We start from the raw sequence: 24549 nt of genomic DNA, 5'->3' as shown, positions 1-24549 counted from the left end.
GTTAGCAGTGTCTGCCTGGGCTCTTTGTCATCCCTGTTGTAGGCAGCAAGGTGTGTTAGGGATTCGCAAGAGTCCTAATAATTCAGAGAGGGAAGTTCAGATCAGTGTGGGCTGGAGAAATCCTAACGGCCATCCCTTCAGCTGTAACAGCTCTTTTGACTTAAAGCAGATTGACTTCCAGCGTCCAGGTATCCTGCACAAAAGCTCCCCGAGGTAGACAGAGCACAGGAAACTGAGGCTATGAGACAGATGTAAGCCAAGTGGCTGGGAACATGAACCATGGAGCCACATTGTCTGGATTCAAATCCTGACTTTGCTACTTAATAGCTGTGTGCCCTTAGGCAAGTTATTCAACCTCTCTGTGCCATAGTTTCCTCATCTATAAAGTGGGAATAGTGGTATCTACCTAATAGTCCTGTTATGAGGATTCAAATGAATTAACACATGCAAAGTGCTTGGAACAGTAACCAGCATGTAGTGCTCAATAAATGTTACTCAGTAAATGCTGTGAGAGCGTACGGTTTCCTGGCAGCCAAAGCAAAGAAGGAACTTGATGAATTACATAACTCTTCTTTTCAGAAAGGAGAGAGATTACTCCTTTCCTCAAGGGCGATTAAGTGGTTTCTGATACAAAATTCTGCGAAAAATAGCCTTTGTGGGTAATAATTCAGGAGCCCCTGGGTGATAATGATAAGCAATGTCATCCACAGTGATTTCACTGTCATGAAGAAACAGAATTTATGGCTCCCATTTAATCCAGTGGCAGAATGAGGCAAAAATCCAGATTCCCGGCTGAGGCCTTGAATGCTTCCTAGAGAAAATAAGACTGGACCTGAGCTTTGGCAGGAGATGAGAGTTCAGTGGACTGAAGCGGGGGCTAGGGGTGCTCTGTCTGGCACTGAGAGCAGAGGTGAGGGACCGGGGAGGCCCAGCCACACTCCTGCTCCAGAATGCTTGCCTTCCTGGAATCACAGGTTCCGATCGCGGTCATCTTCGGCTGGCAGGACTCAGGCCTTGGTCCTTCCACCGGCCACCAGAGATCACTTTCTTTCCCTTAGGGGCATGACCCCAGGAGAAGCAGAAATCCACTTCCTAGAGAACGCCAAGAAGCTTTCTATGTACGGAGTAGACCTGCACCATGCCAAGGTATTGCTGGGTGCCAGGGTTCCCCTAGGTTCTGGGGGGTGCACCCGAGGAACTACCAGGGCCTTCTGGAGGGCTTGGTGTGCCAGACTCTGTGTCACCTCCAACCTGAAGCCTTTTCTCTTCTCATTTCTCATAACTTGACGTTCCATAACCCTTTATTTCCCCATGACCCTTATTATTTTCTCCTTGTATTATATTTATTTATGAATCTGTCTGTGCCACCGCTAGATTGGGAGCTTCATGAGGGAAAGACATAGGCCTTAACTTATTTCTGTATCCTGAGCATATAGCATATGACCTAGTATGCATAGGTACCCCTAACTGTTTGCTGGGTGAATGAATGATTGAGTGATTGATAGAGAAAATGATTGAACAAATGAGTGGGTGAATAAAGGACAAAATGAATGAACAAATGGCTCTGTGAGGGATTAGTCAGTGGGGCTCCAGCATGGATGCTCAAACCCTGCTCCTGAGGGCTCATTACAAGCAGAGCTCAGAATGGGGTTCCGGGGTCATTCCACGGTCCCTTCTCACACAGGACTCTGAGGGCATCGACATCATGTTAGGAGTCTGTGCCAATGGCCTGCTCATCTACCGGGACCGGCTGAGGATCAACCGCTTCGCCTGGCCCAAGATTCTCAAGATCTCCTACAAGAGGAGTAACTTCTACATCAAGATACGGCCTGGGGAGGTGAGCCTGCCTTGGGAATCCCTTCTTCACCGGGATCAACTAAAATGGAGGGGACCCCGGCAGCTGGGCCTGGGTTTCTTCCTACCCAGGATACATGGATGGAGGTGCTGGGTGCTAGGTAGGGAGACAGTCCTCTTTTGCTGAGGCTCTCTACATAGACTTTGCACTTTAGGTATGTGCCTGCACACACACACACACACACACACACACACACACACACGGGAGTGTACGCATAAAGATAACCACATATATTCAGGTTATACAGATCAGGGAATGTATGTCCATGTCCCTGATTTGCTTACATGTGGTACTCATACGAAGATGCACACAGACACACGACTACACACACATGCAAACATGAATATGCCCACCCTCCACATCCCGCCCATCACAAAGTCCACTTGGTTCTGCCTCTAGAATAAGTGCGAGCCCGTCTGCTTCTGTCCCTCTGTCCACTGCACCAGCCACCATCTCTCCCCTCCATCCCTACACTGTCCTTCTCACTGGTCTCCCGGCCTCCACTGCCACTCCAGGCCATTTTCCTCATAGCTGCTGGAGAGAGCTTAAAAGTCCCTTGCATCAGTTCATGTCAAACCCACCCCACTCCCACTCCTCACTTGAACCTTCTGAGAGCTCTCCTTAGCTCTTGGACTCAAGTCCTAACTCTGTCTGGCCACCTGCCTCTCCCACGTGCCTCTGCCCCGCTGCCCCACGCCCACGGGCGCTCCAGCCCCTTCACCCTTCTCCGAGATCCTTGAATAAGCAAACTCTTTCCTGCCCGAGCCCTTTGCATTTGATGATCCCTCCACCTGAAATCCTCTGCCCCGCCTTCTCACATAGCTTTGGTTCCTTTCCCATCCTCCAGTTCTCTGCTCAGAGACCCCCTGTGTAGAGGGCGTTCCCTGATCACCCTTTCTAAAGTAGCACCCGCCCCCCCACCCCACCCCCCCACCCCCCCCACCCCGCCCCCGCGCCTGCGCAGGCATCCCCTGTCACATCACACATCTCTATCCATTCCTTTGTGCCCTTATCAGTATCTGAGACGAGCTTGTTTACCCATTTATCATCACCCCCCACCCCCGCCAAGAATCTTCTGTCTTCGTCACCCTGGTGTCCCTGTTGCTTAGCTCTGGACCTGTCACAGAGTAAGGGCTTAAACCAGCTGATTGATTAAATGAATGAATAAATGAACAAACAGGCCAGAGTCATACAGGCCTGAGAAAGAGGTTCAGAAAGGATGGACTGGTGGTGAGAGTGGGCCCAGGCCTTGCTTCTGACCCACCCTCCCTGGTTTTGCAGTATGAGCAGTTTGAGAGCACGATTGGCTTTAAGCTCCCAAATCACCGGTCGGCCAAGAGACTGTGGAAGGTCTGCATTGAGCATCATACGTTCTTCCGGTGAGCCTGCCCCTGGGGTGTGGTAACGGGCTGAGGCAGAGGCTGTGAGTGGATGTGGGTGACGTCTGTGTTTTGTCAGTAGGAGGAGCTAGTAGGGACTCTAGAAAAGCCCTCCTCCCCCTCTTTCCCCAAGTCTCTCACCTTCTGGACCACTTAGAGTTGTCGTAGCTGGTGGGACAGTGGGACGGAAGGCCAGCTGTGGTCCAGCCTTGGGCCTGGCATTGCGCGTCTGATCCTCTCTCCTTGCCTCCATCCCTCCCCTGCAGGCTGGTGTCCCCTGAGCCCCCACCCAAGGGCTTCCTGGTGATGGGCTCCAAATTTCGGTATAGTGGGAGGACGCAGGCACAGACCCGCCAGGCCAGCGCCCTCATCGACCGGCCCGCGCCCTTCTTTGAGCGTTCCTCCAGCAAACGGTACACCATGTCCCGCAGCCTTGACGGAGGTATGCCCCACGCTGGAGGTGGCGGGGAGATTGGCGTGTAGAGCGGGGTGGGAGCATGCCGGGTCCTGTAGAATGAGCAGTGGAGGCGGTGAACACATCACAGTTGACTTGCACCAGGCATGGTGGCCCCAGAGCACTGCTGCATCTGGTGACTCTCAGTGGGTTAGCCTAGCCTACGGTACCACTTCTGCTGGAATGTGACACTGATACTCTGGGCTTCTCACAACTTCCCTGAGTTGCGGCCTTTTGGGGTCCCAGGTTCAGCCATATGGTTTCCTGGGCCCCCTTCCCAAGAAGCTTAGCAATTCACAGCTTGTCACCGTTCTGGAATGGTATATCGTAACTGCAGTGTGGAGCTGGTGATGCCTTACTGGAGGCGAAGGAGTTGTTCCCAAGCATTTTTTTGGTTCCACTGGGCTCTGGGCTGATTGACATCTAACTGCCATGCAGTTAGATGTCAATCTAACTGGGGGCTCCACTGCCCCCATTTCTCTTGAGTTGATAAGTGCCCTGACTATTAATGAGAATTGGCCATACATTGCCCTGTATCAAGCAGACCAGGGCTTCTCAAAATGTGGCATCAGAACCAGCTGTGAGCTTGTAAACATGAGAAGTCCCAGGCCTTTACCTAATCCTACTAAATCAGCACCCTTTAGGGCCCAGAACTCTCCCAGGATATGCTCACGAGTTTATAGGAGATGGTCAGAAGCCACATGGGGCATTGGGAGTTAGGCAGAGTTAGGTCTCAGCCTTGACACTCACCAGTTGCTCCATGGATGCAGGAAGTGGTCCATAAATATTTGAATGGAAGGATGGGAGGCCTTGAGCAGCATAACTCCCCTGGGCCTATTTCTTCTTCTGCAAAATGAATAATACCTACTTCATTGTGTTATAGGGAGAACTAAACAAGTAATACCTCTACCACACCCAAAACAGTTCATGGCACATAGTAGGACCTTAATAAATTGTAGGACCACTAATAAATTATTATTGCTTTTAGGTTTGTAGGGGGTAGCTTGAAGGTAGGAGATGGGGACTTTGGTGGGGGACCAGCAGATGCTCCCAGAACATATTGGGGCTGGCCTCCAGGCAAGGCAACAAATATTTTCTTAGTGTTAGATGTGTGCCAGGCCTTGTGTTAGGTCCTGAGTACGGTTTTTAGAATAAGTATGGCCCTTTCCTTTGAGGAGCTCACAGAATAGTAGGTTTGTCAGCATTCAACGTGATTCAGCTGGTGGGAGAAGTGTTTACAGAATACAGAGCAGCCCTGTGGAGAGAGGGTGACAGCTGGGCTAGAGTCTTGAAGGATGCTTAAGTTTGCCAGGTGATCAGGAGAGTCTGATACGTTTCCAGTAGTATGGAGGTGAGTCCTGCCCCAGGACTCCCTGGCCGTGTTCGGAGGACATGCAGTTTTGCAAGGGTCCATTTGGGGCTCGGGAAGCTCCCTATTCTCCTTGAGTAGGTACAGTGCTGAGAGCTGAGATTTAAGCAAAGGGAAAGGAGGGCTGTGCTGTCCTTCTGTCCTCCCCTGAAGCTCCCATTACCATGCTGGGGGCTGAATGAAACCCAGATTGTTCAGGGCAGCAAAGATTGGCCCAGAACTGGTGAAGTTCATCATCTAGGAAGCCCGGACTCTAAGCCAGGAGGCCTGGGTCCTTGTCCTGATTCACTGAAAGGTTACCAGTGGGACCTTTCTCCTTTCGAGGTCTCAGTTTATCCTCTGTAAAATGGGGATAGTAATTCCCATCCTAGCCATCAACACAGAGTATTATGTGGATCTAATGAAATAATGTGCATAAATGGGCAGTTTGTCAAGTGATATATATGAATAAAAAGGATAATTATTCTTTAAAAAAAATCTATGCCAATCCCGAGGATAATCTGTGCTCTGAAGATTTTAATCCAGTATTTTCCAGCCATTTTTTCCACTGAGACACAAGCCCTGGGCATAGTCTGGGATTTGCCCAGTGTCTGATGTAAAGTCTGTAATTCCATCCCTTTCTTTCCTGTTCAGAAAAGGACTTTGGAATGCCAGTGAGTGAGAAAGATGTTATTGCAGGGATCCCCTTGATTTCTCCCTAATTTATAAAGAAGGTAAATCATGTGCAAACCTCAGGACTTTAACTTTCACTAATAAAAGCTAATCTCACAGTATCTGTGTATTGTTAAATAACGGTCAAGTGAGTATCTGCTACGACCACCACAACAAAAACAGTAACATTTGTGAGCCAACACTGATCGAATTGGCTCACTCTGAGCCAGCCACTGCTTCTCTGAGACACATTAGCTTCTCTGTTCCTCCTCCCAGTTGTCTGAATTAGGTACTGTTTGTAAATGAGGAAACTGAGGCCCAGAGACGTTGTATAACTTACCCAAGATCACACAGCCAAGAAGAGATGGATTTGAGATTTGAACCCAGGCTCGAGTGCTTTAGAAATCAGGGGAGGCCCTGGCGCTGGAGGTAGCTCTGGCTCTCACCACCTGAGTGACCTGGGGAAGGCCACTCCACTCCTCTGGGCACTGGCTCCTTATCCCCAGCGTGTTGAGGCTGTGGAGGTGTCTGCTCTACGCCAGGCGTGGCTGGGCGGGCGGTGGGTTGGCTTCTGGTCCCTGTGCCTGGGAGATGACTCACATGGCCGCCCGGCCGTCTCTGCCCACTTCAGCAGAGTTCTCTCGCCCAGCCTCGGTCAGTGAGAACCACGACGCAGGACCTGACAGTGACAAGCGGGAGGAGGATGGCGAGTCTGGGGGGCGGCGGTCAGAGGCTGAGGAGGGAGAGGTCAGGACCCCCACCAAGATCAAGGAGTTAAAGGTACGAGCCCGGCTTTCTTGTACCCTCTGACCTGGGGGTCAGGAGGCTGATCCTGGGTCTAGGCTCAGCCTTGGCCTTCAGGTGCCCCCAGCGGTGGCCAGGCACCCTTGCTGTGCGGCGCACCATGGACAGGGCCTTGCTCGTGGGCTGAGCTCAATACCTGGACTCCCCAGGTGGGGGTGGGGCACGCTGCCCACCCTGTACCCTTCCGCTCCTTTTGCCCTGCTTTCCTGGAGGGGCACTCTGTTCCCTGGTGGACTCTGGCCTCCTCTTGCTCACTCCTAATTTGCCCTTTTGCCTGTGATCTGGATCTGCACAGCCCCCTTTCCCCCATGATAGGGTGTCCCTGCAGGCCACAAGGGTGAGGTTCAAGTTCCTGCCAGCCGCCCCCATTTCCCACCAACCTGTGCGCACGCTCACGCAGGCCCGAGTGGCCTCAGACTCGCAGGTGTTCACTCACAGACGTGTACCCCCTCACCCATAGGGTTATGCACCCAGACGTGCAGACAACGTGCACACGCACACGGGCATGTGCACACATGGGGGTGGTGGGTTTCCATCATGCAGCCCCACCTTGGGAGCACAAGCCCCTGAACACACACTGACAGCAAGAAGCATGACTCTCCAGAACCCCACGTCCCATCTGCCGAGTGTGATGGGCGGCTTTGGCTCCAGCCCTCCCGCCCCCTTCTTCGCCTTCCTGGGCTCCCTGCTTCACGCCCGGCACCTTCTGATGACCTCACTGCCCTGCTGGTGGCCCACCCAGCTTCCCAGAGTGCTCTGGGCTACCTGCTGGACCAGGCCAGTCGCGGTATCTCTAATCCATTTGCTCTACTGACCCTGCTGGTTCCTTTTCCTCCTCCCACGTCCCGCTAGCCGGAGCAGGAAACCACGCCGAGACACAAGCAGGAGGTACTGCATGGGGCCTGTCCCCACCCACCCAGCCATTCACCCCCCAGCTCATTTGTCATCACCCCACCGTCCATCCCAGGCTCACATCCCAGCACCACCTCAACTGCAGCTTCTCTTCCGCTCCCGGCCATCCTCCTCCCTCACCCAACCCCACCCTCCATCACCCCCTCCCCATCTTAAGCTCATCGAGAGACTCCAGCCCCCCAACCACCCATGTTTCCCTCCCTCCCCACCTCTCCCTCCCTTTCCCAGCTTCATGCTCCGCCTCTCCAGACCACCCCGTGCTTGCTTCCCACCCCACTGACCATCCCCCACGGTGTCCCCCAGTTCTTCCAGGCCATTCTGTGCTTTCACTGAGCTCATCTCCACCCCCATCCCGCCCCCCACTCCCACCCCAAAGCCTTCCTTTGACTCCTCTCCTCCCTATACCACTGTCTTGTCATGCCTCCACATCTGTGTCCCCTGTGTCCCCCCCCCCCAAGCTTCTTTTTGTATCTATGGGCAACCAGATGTGGGAGTGGGGGGTGTGGGGAGGGAGGAGCCTCAGAGCACATCTGTCTTCTCAACCCCAGCTGCACCTCCCGCTCAACCCCAGGTGCACCTCCCGCGGGCGGGGCCCCTGCCGCTCCAGCTCTGCCAGGAAAGCCTCCCCCTCCTCCTCCTCCCATTTGCTGCTTCTCCCAACACCCTCATCCTGTGTTAACCACTTCTCCTTCCCTTTCACATAGTGTCCAACTCTTCCGTTGATACTTAACTGCAGGAGAAGTGGGTCTGTTCTTGGGCTGCTGAGGGAAAAGCCAGAGGCTGGGGTGTCAGAAAGGCCTGGCTTTTGGGTTTCAGCCCCAGTTCTGCCACTGACTCTTTGAGGGTCTTGGTAAAGTCCCCTCAGGCCCCCATCTGCACAGCAAGGCATTTGGACTAGGTTTCCCCCAGGCCCTTATCCTTCAAGGATCCACTGCTCCCTTCAGCCTTGGGGAACACCACATGCCCACAGGGCCAGTGCGGCAGGTTCAGGATGGAAGGTCACCAGCCACGTCCTAGGTCCATGGCGGCCCAAACCCACCCACCTGTGCACCCTCTATCAGGTTTGATTTCTCAGACAGACGTTGTCCTGAGACAGCTCTGCTCAGGAAGGGATGCAGGAGGTACAGACAGATGTCTGGAGGGAAAGCAGAGCCTCAGTGGCATCGGTTTCCTTCCTTAGTTAACTTAGGAGTCAATCATAGTGGATCCTTGGATGCCAGAGATGAGCCCAGGGGAACTCTAGCCTTGTCCAAGGGCAAGCTTGCCTTCCAAGTAGTTGTTCCAGAATACTGATCTGACTTTATAATAAGCTGAGGTTGTCTATTTCTTGTCCTGAGTCCTCAAACAGCTTTGCAGATAAGGGTCCTTGGGCTGCCAGCACACCTGCCCTGCCTCCAGAAGTAGGCAGACTACTGCTGGCTCCTGTGCAAAGGCTGGTCCTCGTTTGACCTAAGGGCTGATTACTGTCTCATGCTGTACTGCCCAGAGCTCCGACTTGGCAATTTAATAGGGACACTCCTATGACTCCGGCTGTACCTGGCTCGGTTCTTGTGCCCAGCCTTGGGACTTACCTCCCTTCTTCCTGGTCTCTAATTCTAATCTTCCTGAACACCCCACAGAGCCCTAGTTTCTCTGTCTGGCTGTATCTCACCCTGTCTGCCCTTGAGGAGTTGGTACCCACAAGGAATCTGGAAGATCCTGGGTGGTTGGGAAAGGTAGTGGCTCACAGCAGAGAGTGCTGAACATCGTCTCTGCCCCTGGTGTGGAAGGAGGGCACATGTCTCCGGACGTCCTTGGATTTAGAAGGGCCCTACGGGGCCTGAGCAATGGCACACGTTGGGCTAGGAGTGGCCTAGACTGAGGATCCTGCTAAGCACAGTGGTCCAAGTCATGGCCAGAGGTAGGGACCAGGATCCAGGAGGCCAAGGAGTGAGCCAGAGCAGCCCAGTGAACGGGATTGGTGATTTCTCACTGTGCTTTGGTTGTAACCAGAGGGAAGTCACCTCTGCGCCTTGTGAAACGAAAGGGAACTTACCCAGACCTGTGGGATTTGGGTTGACTTAGGTGTTCCAAGGCCAGAAGCCAGGCAGGGGAGAAGAAAAGATGGTACTTGGCCAGAAGTCTCCTCTTCTTAACCTTAAGTGCTTTTTGCTCTTCTCTTTAATCTTGAGTGGTTTGTGCACCTGTTGGGGCTAATCATCCCTGCCCTCCCTGGCTTGTGGGACGCTGTGAGGGTGAGACAGGGCCGTGGATGGGAATCACCTTGCTGATGTAGGGCGGTGATGGGGACCGTTACCATTTTCACCACGCCTTGCATCCTCTTCTTGGAGCTGTTCCTCTGATACCTGACTGTCCTCTCTGTGCACCCTAGTTCTTAGACAAGCCAGAGGATGTCTTGCTGAAGCACCAGGCCAGCATCAACGAGCTCAAGAGGACCTTGAAGGAACCCAACAGCAAACTGATCCACCGGGATCGAGACTGGGAGCGGGAACGCAGGCTGCCCTCCTCTCCCGCCTCCCCCTCCCCCAAGGGCACCCCTGAGAAGGTCAACGAGGTAGGTCTCACCCGAACCCCTCAACTGGGGCCTTGGGTAAAGCCGGTGGGGAAGGTTGCTATGTACTGACTTACCCTCCCCCTCCACGCCCCGTTGCTGCGTAAGGTGGTGATGGAGATAGGGCAGCAGGTTAAGCTGAGGAAGACACATTCACTCACTCTTGGAATCCTGGGCCCCAGGGACCACCTTGAAAAACTCAAAAGACTCACTGTAGCGTGGTGTATTTCCCTTCCATCAGCCAGAGTGTAATGGGGAAGGGGTGCTGGTTAGAAATGCAGGTTCTGGGGCCCCAACTCGGACCTACTGAATCGGAGTATTTGGAGGTAGAGCCCTGGAATCAATATTTTAAACAAGTGCCCCAGGTGTTTCTCACACACACTAAATTTTAAGAATCCTGGTAGTTCTGTCCAGTAACCGGACCCCTTTGTGCCTACTGTGAAAACACAGATGGGGGGAGTGTTCCTTCCTAGGAAGATCCTCAGAGCCCACCAGAAGGGAACAGATCCTCTAGGAAAGTTAGAGCTGTTCCCGGTGCTCCAGAAAAAGATCCCACATGACCTGTCTTTCAGAGTGGAAAGCATGGGGTGTTTTCTCACTGAAAAAGAGAAAGGTAGGATCTTGAGAATTCCTGTATTTATAATCCCAAGCTGGTATTTTTAGCACTGCTAAATCTTCGCACTCTTTACCCCCGTTTATATTAGGTGTTTTCTCTCCAGTGCTACTGCTTATTGGTCTTAAACCCTTCTGAGGTCTAGACTCACAGTGCCTGGGTTTGAATTCTGGCCCTGCTGCCTGCTAGCTGGATGACTCTGGGCTTGTTACTTAACCCCTCTGAGCCTCCGTTAGGTAGAGATAATAAAAGTACCTAGTTCCCAGGACTGTTGTGAGCATCCAATGAGATAAAGCATGGAGGGGCCAGCAGAGGACCTAGATGCTCAATGTGCGTTACTTATTGTTTCATTTGGAGAGCCTTGGGACTCTCACACAGAAGGTTAATTTCAAATCAGAATCCTTTTTAAAGTTCGGAAGGACCCTCGGAACCCAGTTGGTTCAAGGTAATCATTTTACACATGGGCACAGAAGCTCAGGAAGGGGAAGGACTTGATCAGTGTCATAGCTGATAGAAGAGGGGCCAGAATCTGATTTTCTTATGTCCCAGGCCACTGTATTTGCTATTAAATCACAGCTGCCTGGGAGCAAGACCAAATCATATGAAGACCAGGAGAGAGTCAATTGTGCCTGTGCTGCCCTTTAGAGCTTTGAAAATTGGTGATGCAGCTGTGATCTAATAAGTGAGCCTTTGATTGAATCAGCACTCCCGTGGCCTCGACATGCCGGGTAACAGAGGGCCTTGTCTAGCGAGGCTGCTGTGGTAGGTCCCTGGCTGGTGATTCACAACGTCAGGGATGCTATGGGGGCCGCTATGGCTGGTGCCATGGAAGGAGGGCAAACCTCTTCACCCACTGAGGGCTTCTGTGGTCACCGCTGGCACAATCAAGACACTGAAGACCCTGGATGGGGCCCATGAGGCTGGTCTAGTGATCCAGTTACACACCCCCCTCCTCCTGCCCTGAGAGACACTTGACCAGAGTGGCCTCTAGTCAGTCCTGAAGTGGATAAGGTGGGTGCAGAGGCTTCCAAAAGGGTCAGACTCCAGCAGAGAAAGGAAGGCTGGGCACTGGACAGCTGGACTCTGGGGAGTTGAGGTGCCTCTGAGGAGCCTGGCATGGGGGTGCCCCACCTGCTGGTGATAGCTGGAACTGCCAGAAGATGCATCTTATTAAAAGGTGGAGTCTCTTCCACCTCCCATCCCCCTACTGCCTCCCCGCAAGAAGTGTAGTCCATTGCTGGAGAGAAGTCTGGTCCAGGAGCTCACCTTGGAGCGATGGACCTTTTAACTGGCTTACAGGTCCCAGTGGCATTTAGAGGCTCTTGAAGATTTGGGAGATGAGAGGAGCTGCAGCCAAGGACTGGACTGGGTCCTTGGGTGAGTGACATCACCCCTCGGAAGCCTCACTGCCTTGTCAGTCCATCTAAAAGGGGACCAGAATTGCCACTCCACAGTGTTGTTGGGAAGGTCGAGTGAGATAATGGATATAAAAGCACTTTATAAACTGGAAAGTGCTGGACAGTCCTGGGGCCACTGCTGATGGTAGCTGGAATCCCTGATCCAAATATGGGCTCTCATGGCGTGGCTCCTTCCTGAACTAAGGATGCGGGAAACTAAGGAAAAGCTGGGCTATTCACGGACTCTGTGTGTGTGTCTCTCTCCTGCTTTCTCTCTCCCCCTCTCTGTCTCTCCTTCCCTTCCTCCCTCTTCCCCTCTCCTCCGGCCCTGGGCCTCCCCTGCAGTCCCAGAGGACCCAGGACACCTCTCAGCAGGACTTGGCACCTGAGCCTGGGACGGCCACAGGCTTGGAAGTGTTCACTCAGAAAAGCCTCGCAGCGTCTCCTGAGGTTACTGTCGTCACCTCCCCACCCACCCAGAACCACCCTAATAATCTTAAGAAAACCCTTTCTCTGGGCTGAGGGGGTGGGCCAGACTCTGCCCTGCAGGTGGGAGCAGTGGGTAGCTCACGTTGGCCCCGTGCTGTGACAAGTGAGCATCCCCCGTCCCAGGGGTTCACAGTGGGCCAGCCCGTCCCTCATCCATGGTTTCTTAGGAAGCATAGGACTGAAACCATTCAAGGAAGACAGAATGGTCTGAGTCGCCTTTGGCTTAAAAAGAGCAGGTAGAAATGACCTCTCAGGTCCCGCTGAGGCAGGTGACCTGGAGGCAGGTTCTGACTGCTAAGCTTGGGATCAGGGATCATGGCACCTAAATACTTCTGCTCTGAGGTCTTGCCTCTGTTCAGAAGCCTGAGTAAGGTCTAGCAGTGACTAATTAGCCCCTCCATCCCCTGCTTCCATTCTCTAAGCTCCCCTTGGAGTTTGGGTCTGTCAGGGTCCCCAGGCAGGCAAAAGTGGGCGTCTTTCACCAGGGGTGAAAACCCTTGGGGTTGTACAGATGTCGGTCAGGCAAGCATTCTAAATGAGGAGAGCATTGCTTCTCTGCCCAGGATGGCAGTAGGCCGAGGGTCCTCGGAACTTCCTGTGCCCCTGCGTGGATGCCGGGTGGAATCCAGGCCCAGGAGCAGGGGGCTGCATCCTCCCTCTTTGCTGGGACTTCATAGACCGTCGGGATTGGAAGGGACCGATTGATCATCTGGGTGAAAATTCCTTCTCCCTGATAACCAACCCTCCTCTGTTGGCATAGTGTGTATGAGGGCATATACCGTTCTCTATTCCCGGAGAAAAATTTTGTAGCTGCTAGAAATGTCCTGGAACTGTAAGAGAGCCGTGAGTCAGCTATATAAGTGGTACAACATAAATCACAGTTCTACTCTGAATTTTTCCTAAAGGTAAAAATAAAAACAAAACTAGGAGCACTCTTGAGAGAAGTTGGACAGGAGTCCACAGCATCCCAAGGTTAGGGAAGCAGTGATGGCTTGGAGCACAGAGGTTCGCGTAGAGCCAAGCACAGGTGCCCTTACCTGGGGTGTTGCGGGGTTGGGAGGGCAACGTGCGCCCTTCACCAGCATCCCTGAAAATTGTCCGTCCAGCCTCTTCCACAAGGGGGCTCTCCCTGTTCTTAACAGCAGTCCATTTTGTCTTCAGTCATCTGTTGGGAAGTTTCCGTATTGAATTATAACCTGCCCTTCTGAGTCACCTGCCTGTGGGCCTTGCTCTGCCCCCCGGCGCCTGTAGTTCCACCCTGCATCCTCCTCCAGGAAGGCCTGTCAGAGTTCAGCGTCCCCTCTGCCCCCCAGCTCCCACTTTCTTCCGCAGCTTCTCTCATGGTTTCTAGAGGGCTCCTTGTCCTGGACCCCTTCCTCTGGGGGTCTCCTGTAAATAGCAGGGCCCAAAATGTGACCCAGAGCTCCAGGTGGACCCTGAACAGCCCGGGGTCAGCAGAATCCTGGCTGGAGATTTTCTTCCTGTCAGCTTGTGTGGGAACAGAACTGGCCCCACTCCTGCTCCCAGCTCCCAGCTCCCGTTTCGTGGCCAGTCTTGCTGCAGTGGCTCCAGCTGACAGCAGGGGGTGCTCTGAGGAGGCACTAAAGGTCCCCTGGCTCAGTGGAAAGAATGGCCCGGCGGCTTCCCTGACATCATTTGTCCTGTGAATTGGGTCAGAGAGACAAAGCTTTCCGCTTTTTGTTCAGACTTTTTCTCTCTTCAGGATTTTTACTTGTTAGATGCAGAGCCTCTTCTTCCCTCTGGGAGCCTCAGTTTCCCCTTCTGAAATGAGGGTAACACGACCTGCTTCACAGGTCGCCATTTGGATTAAATTTAATAACCTCTCCAAAGGGCTGACACCGCCTGGCACACAGTAACTAAATATAAGTACATGTTTCCCTTTTTCTTACTGCAGAAACTTTCTGTTCTGTGCCAGCTCCCACCCCACTCAACCTAGTTTCTAAGCTTCTGGTTGCTAGAAACTAGTTTCTAGTTAGACGTGGGGCAGGAGTGTTCCACAAAGGGTCTCATGGACCATCTTTGGCCATCATTGCCGGGCTGATGATGTCAGTACAAGCTGAAATGGGAGCAGCTAAAGGCGCCTGCTTCCCAAGTAGAAGAGAAAGGAGGCTTTGTAGGCTCTCAAAGCTCTTCCCTCTGGGATGGTTCAAGTGTTGTTGTCCTGAAAGCTTAACAACCTGAAGTAGAATCTCAGAAACCCACGCAGATTTTGTCTGGCCCGCTCCCCTTCCTTTTCTCTCTCTTTCCTGTTGTCAAGATTCTCTTAATGAGGTTTGATTCCCTGACAATCATGGAGATTTCGCTAAAATGGAGCAGGGGGAGGGGTGGGGGAGGTCAGAGGGTTTATAATGCTCCCTTGATCCTTCAGAATCCTTCAGATCTTCTGGGATCTGACTGACTTCTCACCAAGTCATAACCTGAATTGGAGCCCAAGCACATGGGAACCTGCCCCCTGCTGTTGTCAGGAGCAGTTTTTGGCACATCTTACTGTGGAGCTTTTCACAGGACACAGAATCAGAGAACGGGTTCTAGGCCTGCTTGCCTTTGCCACTGGCTCACTCTCTGACCTTGGGCACGGTGCTTACTTTTGCCAGCCCTCAGTTTCCACGTCTGTGCCATGAGGGGCTTGGGTCAGAGCAGTGGTTTCAAAGGAGGGAGGCACTTCGGGGCACTAGGGCAGCCCAGACCTCCAACTTCCACAGGGGGACCCTGTATCTGTGTTACATATTGGATTGCCATCAAGATTTTGTGTGAAGAAAGTATTCTGTGGTTGCAAGAAGATTTAAATCCCATTGGTCTTCTTGCTTTTTTGGTGGTGTTGTTGTTCGCACCTTGCGGATTGCAGGATCTTAGTTCCCCAACCAGGGATCAAACTCGGGCCCCTGGCAGTGAAAGCACCGGGTCCTAACCACTGGACCACCAGGGAATTCCTGGCCTTCTTTCTTTTTTAACGATTCTAGAAGTCCATCCTTCCCTCCTAAGTGTTGCTTGAAAAACTCTAGGGGAGGTAGAGGGCTGTTTTGTTGATGGTTGACAGTGCTGTACTCTCAGTGCTTTTGACCAATGATGATGCTTGGATCTTTAGATCTTTTCCTTCTATGATATGTTCTGGTCAGTCCTCTTCCACTCTTTCTGTGGATTTTGTTAGAATTCTCCAAGAATAGGCCTTGGTATTTGTTTCTTTGGGAATGAACTCCACAAAGTTCAAGCTGTTTCAGCCATTGTAGTGACTGGCACTAACCTCTAGAGCTGGCCGTTTGGTATATTTTGGTCTAATCTCTTTCCTTCCAATTAGCTCTTGCAGAAAGGTCCAATTCCAGGCTGTGGCCTGTGAAACTTAACTCAGTGCCTCCCCGACAACTTGACATTAGATCGCAGTTGGGACCCATATTCCATTGGTTGTAAGTCAGCAAGGCTCTCAGGCATCAAAAATCAGGCATTCTTTTCCTGACTCGACTAACTGTGACCTTGAAAAAGTCACTGACCTTCTCTTGGCCTCAGTTTACCTATTTGCACAATTAGGAGATTGGACTGCAGGAAGTCTTAGGAGTTCTTTTGGCTCTAGCCTTCAAAGATTCCATGTGATGTAAGCTACTTTCCCCTCTGACACTGGCAGCTTTATTATTAAAAGAGGAAGAGTCCTGGACCATCTGTGGATTTCCATTCCCTGATGGTTAACACGGGGAGGGTATGAGACCGCATCCCATTTTACCCAGTTAGGGTGGTGGTTGAGGGCATCAGTAGATAATTTGTTGGGTGCCTTGATGGGAAGAGTAGCCTTGATGAGGCTGACCAGCATTGTCATGCCTTCCTCTCCCCAGCCAGTTGACCTTGACCGAGGGGGCAGGTTGACCTTGGTCCCTTCTTGCAGAGGGAAAAAGTGAACCCATTCTTCAGGTGCCTGATATTTCATGTTAACTCTTCTTGCTCCAATTAAAACGCAGGGTTCAGAGCATTGGGTATTTATAGAAAGAGAGTACCTTAGGCCAGAAGAACTCAGTCTCCTAAAAGTGACCACCACACAGCAGGAAGAAAGGGAGGCAGGCCTCGCAGACATGCTTGCTGACGGCAGACTCTCCAAGGTAGACGTCCTGGTGGACAAGTTCACCTTTGAAATGGCCACAGAAGAAAAGGTGGGAGCCAGAGGGGCAAACACCCAGCGACAAGGAAGAATGATCACGAGCCCTGAAGACTTCGAGTCAGTGTGGGGGGAATGCCCCTGGGTCAGGGAAGGCCCAGGAGGGGCTTCTCTGGCTGCAGGCTGCACGCTGGCAGGAACGCTCCCAGAGGGCTCCTGGTTCAGGGTGGACCCTGGGGAGGCAACCATCAGGAAGCAGCAGGCCTCCGGGGGTCAGCTGGAGAGCCCGGCGGAGCTGAGGCAGGAGCGGGAGGAGTTCCAGGCTCACGGAAGACCCGCCGCCCCGGCCACCGGCCCCGCAGAGGTGGATGTCCCCTCTCCAGCCTCCGACGCGGGAGGACTCCGGTCGTTTCTGCTGGACCCAGCCTACACAGAAGCCAGAGCCGACTCGAGCGATGAAACCGACACTTCCTTTGCAGAGAGAAGCTTCTATTTAAACTATGGAGAGAAAGAGTCTGAAGACCAAGTCCTCCCTCCGGCCCTGGAGGAGAGAGAAGAGCACTTAGATGCCCCACCTGGCTGCGAGACCGGGCGGAAGCTCTCGGAGGAGCTCACGGAGAGCTCAGAGCTGGACTCCTCCGGCCCATGGGGCTCTGCTGCCGCTGTCGGCAGAAACAAGCACCATGAGGGTGAAGCCCACTCAGCTTCCTCAGAGGGAGGGGCGGGGCCCCCCAGGAACCAAGGACCAGATGACCTGGAGGTCTTTGTCAAGCAGCTCGGAAAGGGACCTTCTCCAGGGCTGATGTTTGCTGAGGACTGGGACGAAGCCCGGTGGGAGATGGAAGGAGAGTCTACCCACCCAGCATCCTCAGTAGCTGCAGAGGAAGAGACCCCCCAGAGTGGAGATTTGATGGGAAAGGCTGCGAAAAGTCCCCCAGGAGAATGGAACCACTCACCTCACAGAGGAGGGGGCGTGCGTCCAGACCGCCAGGCCTGTGCCCTTCCGTGGGCCATCCCTCCTAGTGATGTCAGGAAGCCAGCCAAGCTGGACAGAGGCAACTTCCTGACCAGAGAGAGGGGACCAGTTCACACCCAAACAGGAGAACCTGTGACAGAGGACAGCAAGGCCCCAGTGTTTCTTCAGATGGAGGCGATCACCCCCCTCCCAACCTCGCCCCGTCCCTTTGCGGCTCAGACATCTCCAGAGGAAGCTTCTTCAAGCCCAGCCCCTTATGGGTCGGGGGAGCCTGTGCAGCTCAGGGACCGCTTTGGAGAACAGTCCCCTGTATTTCTCAAACATGCCCATCCTCCTAAAGAGAGCCCGGAGCCCAAGGACCGAGTAGGGCTGGCTGTGACCCCAGACGGAGGTGAGCGCAGGGCCCCTCCCATCGCCAGCAGGAAGCCCAGAGTTGTCCCTGAAGAAGCCCAGGGGTTGCTGTTCCCTTCAGGGAAGCAAAAGGAGATGACCTCTTTCCAGGCTGGGGGTCAAGAGGGCTCCCTGGAAGATATTAGCAAGACCTCTGTGGCCAACAAGATTCGTATCTTTGAGACCCACGGAGCTGAAACTCGCTGGGCGAGTCAGGGTGAAACCAGGGCCTTTGCTAACGAGTTGTCTTCGGAGGCCTCCGTGGGGCAGGTCGAGCAACAGCGGAGTAGGCGTTTAGACCTGGGATTTGCTCAGTTCCAGCCCCCAGGGGACTTTGCTGCCCCCAAAGCCACACATTCCTCCATGATGCCGCCAGCTACCAGACACTTCCGGGAGGGCATTTCTACCCCATCCCCCCGGGAAGGATGCATGGACGTCGAGCTCGTGTCCCCCAGTCCAGGCTGTGAAACTACACTGGAGGAAGCTACTGGGGGAACTGGCCACGTGAGCCCCCGCCCCCATGCTGCCCCCAGCCCGGGAGCTGACCGCATGCCGCGTAGCTCTTTAAAAGCATGTTTCTGTGGCCCCTCGTCATTACTGCCACCAGAGGCTGCTTGTCCATCCCTATGAGTTCTTTTCCCTAAACGGGCCTGAGCGTAGCCCAGGCGGAATGACGGTTTCATCTGCTTGGCCCATGTTAGCTTAGCCACACAGACCCTCGGCTTTTGGTGTGACCTGGTGCCCGGAGGGTCACACAGCGCCGGTGGAGAAAGTGGCACCCCCTCCAGCAAACTACACATTTGCTTTGCCTTGCTGCCCGCACCTGCTGGGTTCCTACCGTTTTGCTTGGCTTGTCCAACGATCTTCCTTCATCCTTTCCCTTCCCTGGTGCTCCTGCCTTGGGGAAGCTGACAGTCCAGAGGTTTCCATCCTTCACTTCTGGCTCCCTCTCGGTCCTAGTGCCAAGTTCCTTTCTGCCTCCTTAAGACTAACTGTCTTCTCTAATCCAGAGCAAACCCGGAGACGCGGTCAGGCAAGAGAAGCACGTTACCAGCTTAGCAGCGAATCCCCCAGGAAAGGGGGGGCACCTGAGATTCACCAGCCCCTCAGGCCCTCAGGTCTCTGCAGCCCCTCGGTGCCCTGATGACCTGGTCATCTTCGCCTGGCCAGGGTGCATCGCTGCCTTAGATTCCCCACCTGCTCTGGCAGCGCCTCTTGTGGCAGCTCAACTCTGGCTTGTCTGGAATGTGTCCTCACACCTCTCAACCTTCCAGAAACTGGCTAAATGGAGGCTTGTCTAGCAAGTGAATCTCTACGTGTACCGAGTCTCTAGAACCTGAAGCCAAGTACTTTAAAAATATTTGGTGGGGGTTAGATTGGTCTTCAAAAAGAATGTCATAAAACAGACAAAAATGTGTGTGGTGTTTAATCCCTGACAGGCCAGTTGAGAGGTATGTATGTCGGACAAGAGTTGCTGGTCCCCCTCCAGCACTTCCTTGGCCTGCTGTTGTCAATTACACTGATGGGACCAGAACCTCCACTCAGCGGAGCTCAGGGTTGAAGTGATGTAGCACCCAGCTCCCAGGAATTACCCCGTGTTGCTCCTCCCCCTAGATGATGCTGACCCCTCCCACAGAGACTCAGTGGAATTGACAAACCGTGTTGGCTTCCTCTTTGTTCCTCAAAGCTCTTGGCTCCAGCCTCTCTGCCTCCCTGTCCTGGGTGGTCCTGAATCCCTGGGTCTCCCTCCTTGGTTTTTGCCTCCTTGATGTCCGCCTGCACGGATGGGCCTGGGGTCCGGGCTCCCATCCCTGCCTTGTGCGCAGTGCCGCTTCTGATAAGCTCCCAGATCCAAACCTTGGATGGGGCCTCCTGTCCAGGACCAACTGGCAGGATGTGTGCTTTGTACTTGCTTCTGCCGTCAGCCGGAGACCCTCGGAAAGGAGTGTCCTCACTCTTGAGAAGTGTTCTTTTTCTTTTTTTTAAGCTTATTATGGTGTCAAAGAACCTTTCCGGGGGTGTTTTTCTTTTCCTGACCTGCACTTCCATTCGGGGCATCGAATGGCCCCGAGATTTCTTCTGTCATTCACCATCTTGATTTCTCTCTTTCTCTCTCTCTCCCCCCATCCCACACCCCCATTCCTTTGATTTTACCTGGCCATAGCGAGCAGGGCTGAGGGAGGGCTCCGAGGAGAAAGTCAAACCGCCACGGCCCAGGGCCCCAGAAAGTGACACGGGAGACGAGGACCAGGACCAGGAGAGGGACGCGGTGTTCCTGAAGGACAACCACCTGGCCATTGAGCGTAAGTGCTCCAGCATCACGGTCAGCTCCACGTCCAGCCTGGAGGCCGAGGTCGACTTCACGGTCATTGGCGACTACCACGGCAGCGCCTTCGAAGACTTCTCCCGCAGCCTGCCTGAGCTTGACCGAGACAAAAGTGACTCAGAAACCGAGGGCCTGGTGTTCTCCCGGGATCTCAGCAAACGGGGCCCGAGCCAGGACGACGAGTCTGGGGGCGTCGAGGACAGCCCGGACCGAGGGGCCTGCTCCACCCCGGATATGCCCCAGTTCGAGGTACAGTGGAGCATTGCGGGGACCCGGGCCCACCGGGCACTGCATGTTCAGAGGGCCCTGGGCCACGTGTGAGAAGACTGAGCCGCCAGCCTGAAGCTCTGTTCCGTGTTGCATGACCGCCCCTCCGCAGAACAGCATGGTTCTGTGCTCGCATGTTCGGCAGCTCGGTTTACCCCTAACGTGCACTCCCGGGCGCTTTAACCCTGTGATCCCATCTCTTGCCTGGGGTCAAGTGATGACAGGCAGTCTGGTCCTACTCGACTCCTCCTCCCCCTGTCTGTGTTGCATGGCACCTGCAGAGACCGTGTGCTTGTGGACTCACGGGGGTGCCTGCCGCCTGCTCTGAAAGCCAGATGGTGTTTTCTGATCCCGGCCCTGGCTCCTCTCCGCAGGGCCTGGGGTCTTGGGGTAGCGGTGGAAACTCCTAGAGAAGAGGAAACGTCATCACCTGGGGGACACAGGGGTAGACTGCGTCTGGGCGTCTCTGCTCCCTGTCCTTCTTTCAGAGGATCTTTGTTCACATTATTCCTTTGCTCTCCCACGTCTTCCAGCCCCAGCTACCTCCCACGTTCCAGGCATTGAAACAGGAGCTCATCTACTCTGGGCTTTCACTCCATGCTGTACCCTCTGGAGAAGGTGTCTCCTCCCTTTCTCTGCCTTGCAAACTTGTCACGTTCCAGGGCCAAGTTCAGATAGCACTTACCTAGCAAACGCTTTCCTGACAACCCTGGGCAGAAGTGTTGCTCCCTGCTCGGCCCCCTCGCTCTGCAATGCTTCTGCTTCCAGCGGTATCACAAGTAGTCAGGTTACTGGCTGACAGGTCTGCTTTCCTACCAGGTGGCAGCTCCACTAAGCTTGCACATTCCAGGCACTAATAATGATTAACTGAATGAATGGCTAGATCTCTGAGTTACAACCATCTAGAAGAATCTCCTCTTAACCACCCTCCCAACAAGCTAAATTTCATTCATTCATTCAGCTCACATATGTTAGCACCTGCTGTGTGTATAGCCATGAACTAGGTTCGATGGAGGACTCAGAAGAAACTAATCATTTAACATAAGACTTCTGGAGGAGGGGTTGGAAACTGGTGGCCCTGGGCCAAATCTGGCTAGCAGATGTGTTTTCTTTGACTTTGATTTAAAAATCAGGACATTGAATATAAAATCCAGGGATTTTTTTTTTTATATCATTAAAAAAAAAAAAATCAGATGATCCGGTCACTCAGGCCAAACCTGAGTGGACCCCATGTGCTCTCCAGTTCACCCCGGTCCTCAATAAGCCTGCCTCACTCGTTTACATCTCCTGCCTGGTCCCCCCCCACCCCCACCCCCGGGCCTCCAGGTGTGACTCCTTCTCTAAAGAACAGTTCAGAGAAAGCAGCTGGGAGGTGGTGGCATAACCACTGAAGTCATTCAGGACTATGTATATCAGGAAAATGCTGAGTGTGGGGCCCGGCACAGAGCATGTTAATTGAATGGTGAACGTTCTCTTAATGGTAGCCTGAAACCCAGCATGCAGCCACCACGAGGTGGTATGGCGGCAGGGTCACGGGCAGGCTGTCCGGGTGCTGCTGGTGGTTCTGGCTCCCCTCTTGGGCTGTTTGTCTGTGACATCACACCAGGCCTCTTTGGCCCTGGCCTTCGACCCCCTCTGGAGACTTGGTCAGCGGCAGTGGTGGGAGATAACCTGCTGACCCTACGCTGCAGTTGCCTGTGAGTAGGAGTCGTGCCGGGGCTTGAGATACAGAGTGTTCTTCCCTCATCTGCCTACAGCCCGTGAAAACGGAAACCATGACAGTCAGCAGCCTGGCTATCAGGAAGAAGATCGAGCCGGAGGCTGTACTGCAGACCAGAGTTGCCACTGTGGACACCACCCAGGTAACCTGTGCCTTCCTGTGCACGCTGAGCCTAGGTACTGGGCATATAAGGGTGGGGTCCCCATCATGGCCAAGCCCCTTGGCCAACTCTTGCTGCCTTGGCTCCCCCGGAGCCACCATTTTAACCCTGATGCTCTTCTGAGCTTCATTGTCCTCCCTGAGCTCCGGGTGTGGGTGGTGGGATGGGTTCTTATCCTGGCCAGACGACACCTCTTAAAGCCTCAGTGTTCCCATCTGTAAAATGGGGAGGGTCATGTCTCCCTCATCCTCCTGGGAGTGTTATAAGGACTAGCGGTTAGTGGATTAGACCATGGCTTTCAGATCGCTTGAAGGAGGTGGAGAGGTTTCTTAAGATATCCCAGGGGAAGAGGAGCGAGAACCCAATTCAGCTTGGGTCAGAGCAGCTCACATTGGGTCATTTTTTTGTGTGTGCATGGGGGTTCCACATCAGCTTGACAAAATGAACAAACTGAAAAAAAAGATAAAATGTCGTTTGTCTTAGCAAGATGAAACATACTCAGTCCCCTGGAGAAGCTGTTGTAAATAGACACAGGTGCATTACTTACAGTGCATTTCCTAAGTTCCTTTTGTGGCTTTTAAGCTTTGAAAATGGAGACTAAGGGTCTGATAGATGCCCTCTTGGTTCTTTCTGGCCAGAGGAACCGCAGTGCTGGGGACTTGTTTGCCCTGGAGACCAGTCTTTGTCTTAAGAACTAAGGAAAGATGTAAATCTACAAAATGTGGGCAACTCTGTCATTTCCAGAATCTTTTCTCTCACTTTTATAACATGCATAGAGGTTTATGAGGCTGCTAGTGCAGCTGTCAAGACTCTTGAGTTCTGACAAGCTGTGTGACCCCAGGGCATCTTACTCCCTCTCTGCTCTATTTTGTTTTAGTAACGTGTGTTGGTTTTGTTTTTATACAGAGAAATACAAAGAAAACTAAAAATGGCCCCAAATTTTACAGCTCAGTAACCCCTATTGACATCAAAACAAAATAACAACAAAATATTCACAGTTATGAAATTCAAACAGAACAAAATGAATTTTTTTCTTGTGAGTCCTCCCAGAAAAAAGATATATGCACATACCAACATATGTCCTTATATCTCTAGGTATTTAAATTTTTTACACAAAAGAGATCATTCTCTTTTACACTTTACCTTTTTTCTTTTTTAAATAAATTTATTTATTTATTTTATTTTTGGCTGCGTTGGGTCTTTGTTGCTGCGCACGGGCTTTCTCTAGTTGCGGCGAGAGGGGGCTACTCTTCGTTGTCGTGTGTGGGCTTCTCATCGCGGTGGCTTCTCTTGTTGCGGAGCACAAGCTCTATGTGCACGGACTTCAGTAGTTGAGGCATGTGGGCTCTAGCTGTGGCTCGAGGGCTCTAGAGCGCAGGCTCAGTAGGTGTGGTGCACAGGTTTAGCTGCTCCACGTCATGTGGGATCTTCCTGGACGAGGGATCGAACCCGTGTACCCTGCGTTGGCAGGCGGATTCTTAACCACTGCGCCACCAGGGAAGTCCCTACCTTTTTTTCTTATTACTTACCTTGGAGATCACTCCATCTTGGCACATGTGGCCCCACCTCACTCTCCTTGTTCCCCCTTAGGAGTGGATCCTGATTTAGCATGCCTTTATCACCCATCAATGGACCTGTGATGGTTTTTGTCTTTTGCAGTTAATGTTGAATGCTGCAGTGAACTTTTTTGTTCAGACTTCCTGGCGAAATTTTCAAAGTTTATGCCTGAAGGGTGAATCTCTAGCAATGGGCTCGCTCAGTCAAAGAATACAGGCATTGAAATTTGGATAGAATGTATCAGATTATCTGGGATTATTTTCCCTTTGTGAAATAAAATGATTGGAATGAGCTGGAGGACCTGTGAGGCCCCTTTGTAGTTTGGTCTGTGTGTGGACGTACCCCCTCCCCAAGTGCATGTTTGCTCACACTGCCTGTCACTTGGTACCTGGGGATGCCACGAGGCCAGGTGGCAGATGTTGCAGGCGTATCTGGCACTCTCTCTCTCTCTCTTCCCTCTCTAATAACTCCTCCTCTGGCCAGCAGGTTGATGGGACTGCCCCAGGGGGTAAGGAGTTCATAACAACTACTCCCTCCATCACCACGGAGACCATATCAACCACCATGGTAAGTAGGACTC

General features: G+C 53.0%; 1 protein-coding gene across 9 annotated transcripts in view; it reads left to right on the top strand.

The window, feature by feature from the left end:
* The window catches only part of EPB41L1 (erythrocyte membrane protein band 4.1 like 1), a 70126-nt gene that overhangs the window by 28764 nt on the left and 16813 nt on the right, over positions 1-24549 (top strand). The window contains exons 8-19 of one of the 9 annotated variants that reach the window (XM_068525100.1): positions 1059-1146; positions 1685-1837; positions 3137-3234; positions 3501-3676; positions 6340-6488; positions 9796-9978; positions 12331-12435; positions 16440-18443; positions 18950-19057; positions 20104-20514; positions 22290-22394; positions 24453-24536. In XM_068525100.1, the coding sequence (XP_068381201.1) occupies positions 1059-1146; positions 1685-1837; positions 3137-3234; positions 3501-3676; positions 6340-6488; positions 9796-9978; positions 12331-12435; positions 16440-18443; positions 18950-19057; positions 20104-20514; positions 22290-22394; positions 24453-24536 (3664 nt within the window). The remainder of the gene's footprint in view (positions 1-1058; positions 1147-1684; positions 1838-3136; positions 3235-3500; positions 3677-6339; positions 6489-9795; positions 9979-12330; positions 12436-16439; positions 18444-18949; positions 19058-20103; positions 20515-22289; positions 22395-24452; positions 24537-24549) is intronic. The other 8 variants (XM_068525103.1, XM_068525104.1, XM_068525102.1 and 5 more) reach the window with 8 other exon arrangements.

Source organism: Eschrichtius robustus, chromosome 16, assembly GCF_028021215.1.
Source record: "Eschrichtius robustus isolate mEscRob2 chromosome 16, mEscRob2.pri, whole genome shotgun sequence".
NCBI classification, from domain to species: Eukaryota; Metazoa; Chordata; class Mammalia; order Artiodactyla; family Eschrichtiidae; genus Eschrichtius; species Eschrichtius robustus.
Note: the sequence above shows the minus strand (reverse complement) of the source record. Positions and strands in the feature narration are given on the sequence as shown.